This window comes from Austrofundulus limnaeus, unplaced genomic scaffold (assembly GCF_001266775.1).
Source record: "Austrofundulus limnaeus strain Quisiro unplaced genomic scaffold, Austrofundulus_limnaeus-1.0 Scaffold207, whole genome shotgun sequence".
NCBI classification, from domain to species: domain Eukaryota; kingdom Metazoa; phylum Chordata; class Actinopteri; order Cyprinodontiformes; family Rivulidae; genus Austrofundulus; species Austrofundulus limnaeus.
This window is the reverse complement of record NW_013952609.1, coordinates 276,879-282,432: the sequence shown is the minus strand read 5'-3', so window position 1 is coordinate 282,432 and position 5,554 is coordinate 276,879. Positions and strand designations below refer to the sequence as shown.

The following is a 5,554-nucleotide window of genomic DNA, read 5'->3' as shown; positions in this document are numbered from 1 at the left end:
TGTGTGTGTGTGTGTGTGTGTGTGTGTGTGTGTGTGTGTGTGTGTGTGTGTATGCATGTATGTATGCAATCATTTTTCCTTAGTTATGTGTTCATCCACAAAAAGAATTTATTTCTTATGCAGATGAAAAAAATGAAATAAACCTATTTGGGACAACAAAGCTAAGATAATAAAGAAAATAAACTAATCATGAGGAGCCCTTCACCATCGCAAAATAAAAAAAATCCCTGAGAATGAACCTTTTTTTTGAAGAAAAAGGAAATAAATGGAAATAACATACGAAATGAGAAAAAGATGAAGGAAGATGGTGGAGGATAGAACAGCAATCAGCCAAGGAGGTAAAAGGGAGAGAATAATAAGTGGGCTATCTTTGCTGGCTTGTAAGTGTCAGGCAGATGCTACAAGGCCAGAGAAAAACTGTGGACTCATCAGTATCTGTTCACAGCAGACAGCTAACACTGGGACAATTGGTTAGTGGTTATTGCAGCAGGAGGGCCGGTGTGAGGAAAAGAAAAGAATAAAGTACAAATAAGGTGGTCCATTACAAGGGTAGACTGTCTGATGAGACATCAAGAGGTGATCCTATTTTTTACAGAAGAAAGAATTACAGAGCACCCAAAAGTGTAAGAAATAGGAGGGATGGGTGAAGGGRAAGTGAGACTGGGATTTTCAAAAATCAGAAATGTCAGTGATAAGAACCTGACCACTCCACCGAGAATAATTTACCCATGGATCGTTACCTTGATATCTGTGTCCCTAATCTGTTTCTCCTCCTTTTCCAGCCCCTCCTGCATGTGAAGAGCTTTAGCCTTCCTCCTGCTGCCTCTGTCCTTGGCCTTCGGGTATTCCTCCAAGTCCAACGGGGGCATCGAGTGTTGTCGTATCATTTCAGGCTTCTTTGGTGGTGCTCTTATGATGCGCAGGTTGCTGGTGTAGATGATTATCTTGCCAAAGTCTAACACTGAGGACTGTCAAAAATAAAAAAATAATAATAATTACACAATCTGACATTAACTCATAGATAAAATAAATTATTTGAAATGCCAAAAATGTTGCATATACCACAAACAATTAACAATGTTACCTTCAGTTATGAAAATGCTGAAATTATCAAAGTAAATTTGAGTTTGCATCAAATCTACTGAAACACTTTAAGTTAAATGTAGACAAGGAGTCTTGTCAGAAACAAAGCATTTTTAAGGTCACCAGATTATTAAGGTATAATTAGATTTTTGAATGAAACATTTTATCCATAATTCAGACAGCAATAGGACCATCTTTAAGGCTGTTCTACTAAATAAATAGGCAGATATAAAAGGCAAGTATCTATCTTATGCAAAGCTTTAAGGGTGACTTTCACCAAAAGCTCTATAGTCGCTGAAACTTCTGAATATGACTAAACCACAAGATAAAAATAACTGAAACATGAAAATCACATAACCATGAAATCATTACATGACCGCTGTGCAACCCTGCCAGTTATGCTCTAAATAAATAAACTGTAGAAGTTTTTGCCTTKCACTGTATGATGACAACTGACAGGGTCACAGAGGCTAAGCGTTGCTGTGTTTGGGAGATAAAACAATGAAAGTGACATAAATTCAGCAGGCGATGTGCTGTGGCTGACCTCTCTGTTCTCCTGCCTCACTAATGAAGCTGCTACCACAGCAGCTCTGGAGGGATGATCAGATTAAAAGAAAAAAAAGAAGGAAAAAAATGAGAGAAATTGTTCTTTATGTTACTCCATGTTTTTCAGTGTGCAAAAAACTATTAATGCACCATCTTGCAAGGATTTGGGCCATTTTATTGCTATAGCACATTGCTATTTTAAAACATTATAGCTTCACAAAATGCATTTAAAAAACTCTTATAATAATTGTTATAAATAGAAATAAGTTCCCTCTTTCAACTTCTCCAACTGCATGGCATACCTGACCATCTCCCTCTGCTTCATCACTCATCCCGGCTTCAGGCTTGTAGTTCCTCATTCCTCTGTATACGTTTATTCTTTGGGCAATGAGGCCTGTCGGAGGATAGACCCCTGAGAACAGAATAAAACYTGTTGTCAACAGAAACTGAAAGCTTGCTCCTGAAATTTCCAAATCAAACAAAGACTCTTATATGTCACATTTTATTGAGTCAGGTTAAGTCCCTATGGTGCATTTCTGCCAACTTCAGCCTCTAACTAATGCAGGGTTCTGAAGGCAGTTTGTTCACTGGAGTAAAGCAGGTCTCGGTTCACCTAGGCCGTTCTGCATGGAGTTTGCATGCTGTCTCCAAGGATGTGTAGGTTTTCACCACATTCTTCCACTTTCATCTAAGCATGGTTTAAATAAGACACTATACAGAATGCTTTTAGGTGTGCGTGTAGACATGTATTTGCCTTATGTGTCTCTGAGCTGGTCCAGCAATGGGCAGGGCAACTAGTCCAGAGGATACTCTCCACCCCATCAATCATTGACTACTAATATAAACTCCAGCCCCACTTGTGACCCCTAACAAAACAGAGCAGGTGCCAAATGAACACTGACTGGTTTAATCCTCTTGTTTGCTTCTGTTTTTTATTTATTTATTTTTGTAGCCTTCTTGACCCATGCAGCTTACACTGCCCCGTCAGTGGAATAAGTACAAACAGTTGGGTTTGAGTGTTTTCATTACAAACAGTTACAAACTACTCCAGTGGTACTACTTCACAGATTTTTGAGCTTTGTGGGAGATTAAACATTGATGACCGAGACAGCGCAGCACAAAGAGAATATTGGTTGTGTTAATTGTGTAGCCCCTGGTTTTAAGTAATAAAACTGAGGTTTTAGTAAGAGGAACAAAATGCTCTAAAAATCCCAAGTTTGTAGCAAAACYTTCACTGGGTCAAAATGCAGTTRATAGCGCTTATAGCTAATWACTTATTATGACCCCCMCACTCYAAGTGTAAGCGGSAGTCGTTGTTTTCGTACTGTTTTTTTTTTCAGTGATTTTTGGTCWACCSTACCACAAAAARYGCTGCACTGATCAACATGAAATTTGGCAGGGCTGTAGATSAGTCRGACCTACTCTGCATTTGAGGAGGGGGCTTCTTTRAAAGTGGGGGTGTCAAGACATGCAAAAATTCTTATAACAGAAACTGTTCAACATAGAAGCTTCAGATTTATTTTGTTCTTTAGCTCTCACGAAGCTCTATCCATCAGGTCAACCAATCCCCCCCCCAAAAAAAAGACAGTTAACATGATGCAAATTACTTAATAGTTAGTGTTTGTGYCAGCCAAATGTTCAAACGTAGAGTTTGCTACTCTAATCTGCACTTAAACTCATATTCTGCAAACAACAAAAGCTTACATCCTAAACTAAGCTAAGCACTTTTGTGTCAATCTTCCCTGAAAAGGTAATTTTCCTAGCAGATYTTTTCATAGCACTTTCTCAACAATACCCTGCATTGAATAAATATACGTTAAAGCTGTTGTTTTTTTATTATTGCTTTAAAAGAAACAATAAAAAACATTTTATACCTGTCTTTTGTCATATTCACACTTGATTCTCCACTGGTTCATGTTCTTTCACACCATTTTGTTCAACTGCACTGATCATGCTGAATTTATAGTCTTTAGTAGTGCATTAAGATATTTTAAAGGCATTCTTTTGAAAGCTTTATGGGTACACTATATACTCCCTGAAAATATAGAACACATTCAATAAAAACACTCCAGTAGTTTAGTCCRAGTAAAAGCAATTTTATGTTTAAAGTGCCAAAATAATCCATGCCAATAAGTTTAATGGGGTGCCTGAATTGCAATTTCGAAAACATAACATTTGCAGCAGCTTATAAGCTGACTAAAATGCAGCATTTGTGTTGCGTAATAAACAGACTCACCTTGTTGGTCTCCATGAGAGTCTTCAAAGCCGCAAAGCTGCTCCATCTCCAGGTGGCTGGGTGGGATTTTTCGGTGAACGAAGCTGTGAGGGTATTTCTCCTCKGGACTGTCCAGCTCCTGACCGTCCTCGTACACGTGCTTTAACACCCGGCCACTATAGGATGACGCCAGCTTGAACCTCACCTGTGAGTTTCAGGAGAAAACTGGCTTTTAACAGAACCGCTCAGACAGTTTTCTAAATTTAACAAACGCGTCATCAGAAATCGTAGTGCTTTATCTGCGTAGCTTAAAATAGAAGATCTGTGTTGAAACAAAAGCACCATTTGGTCTGACAAAAAGGGATGCGTGCAAACATTTGCTGAATGTCATTATTCAAGCAAACCTCTTGTTTTTTTCTCAACTTTGCTCAATGTCAGATATTAACAAAAGATTCAGTCAGTCAAACAATATGCCACTATTTAAATAATAATAATAATAATAATAATAATAATAATAATAATAATAATAATAATAATAATAATAATAATAATAATAATAATAATAAATTAAAGAGAATGATAACTGAAATGACCTGAGTAAACTTTTACTCATTGTGAAAGATTAAAAGTACTTTAAAACTATAAAGCTAAAGACAAAAAGTGGACCCCATAAATAACTCACTTTTCTGGGCTTCGTGCCTTCATAACGCTGGTTCAGTTTCCTCTGGAGTTCCTCCATGGTGGCTGACWGAAGAAGGGATGCAAAAAAAGTATCAGTCCATCCAATAGGCTCTTCACTTGGAGTAAAATGACATTAGCTGTGCTTCCTGGGGTGATAGAAGAATGTTTAGATAGCCAGATCAAATATTGGATTGATTTTCAGCTTGTTTGGGAAAAAAAACTGAAACCCTGTGTGTTGGGAGTGGGTGGATGTTAAAGATAGAAAAGAATAGCTTTGAYTGTCCTGCCTCCAGAGTTGGAGTGTACCTACTCTTTCAAGGGACCTACCTTTCCAGCTCTCCGTGCTAAATTATTCACAACTAGATCATGTGTACGAAAGGGCGGTGGAGAAACTAGAAGCCCCGTCATCAAATAATTATGATCGTCAAAATAGAAGGTATTTGTGCAGCTCTGCAGAGTTGAGGAAGTGAAACYGAGAGAAGGGCACTGAATGTGTGTGTGGGAGATGTTAGATACTTGTAACACTGTTACTGGACTAAAGCCAAGTTTTCTCAGTACTGAAAATAAACGTGACATTTGAAYTCAACTGCTGCTATGAAGAAACATTCACAAAAACGTATCTATAATTAGTGAGGTTCGTGTGGCAGACAGTAATCTGTCCTCACTGATTCAGCAGTTTATGCAAATACTATTATTTTACCTTTTCATTTAACACAAGTTTTACATTACATAAATAATAAAATATTACTGCTGACAGTGATTGGATTTGAAGTTAGCGATACTGGAAATTTTGGAACCAAATAATTTTGGGCTGGTATCGCCAAACCAATACTTTTTACTTGAAATGTCATGTTCATTGAATAATTTTGTGATTTGAAACACAAGACGYAGAGTTTAGGAATTTAAAATAGTTTTCTATTACTAATTACGGCAATATGAAACAATGTTTAAATTAATTTAAAAAAAATTCATTAGCTTCTACTACACACTATTTATTTGATAAAAAAGTCACTAAAGCAACAACAAAAA

The 5,554-nt window shown here is 37.2% G+C and overlaps 1 protein-coding gene across 1 annotated transcript in view; it reads right to left on the bottom strand.

Annotated features, from left to right (window-relative positions):
- grxcr2 (glutaredoxin and cysteine rich domain containing 2) overlaps positions 1-4,796 on the bottom strand; it is an 8,790-nt gene extending 3,994 nt beyond the window's left edge. The window contains exons 1-4 of the mRNA XM_014019023.1: positions 4,527-4,796; positions 3,866-4,049; positions 1,932-2,041; positions 741-968 (exon numbers count right to left, since the gene is read on the bottom strand). Coding sequence (XP_013874477.1) covers positions 741-968; positions 1,932-2,041; positions 3,866-4,049; positions 4,527-4,583 — 579 coding nt within the window. The 5' untranslated portion in view covers positions 4,584-4,796. The remainder of the gene's footprint in view (positions 1-740; positions 969-1,931; positions 2,042-3,865; positions 4,050-4,526) is intronic.
- Between the last annotated feature and the right edge of the window lie 758 nt (positions 4,797-5,554).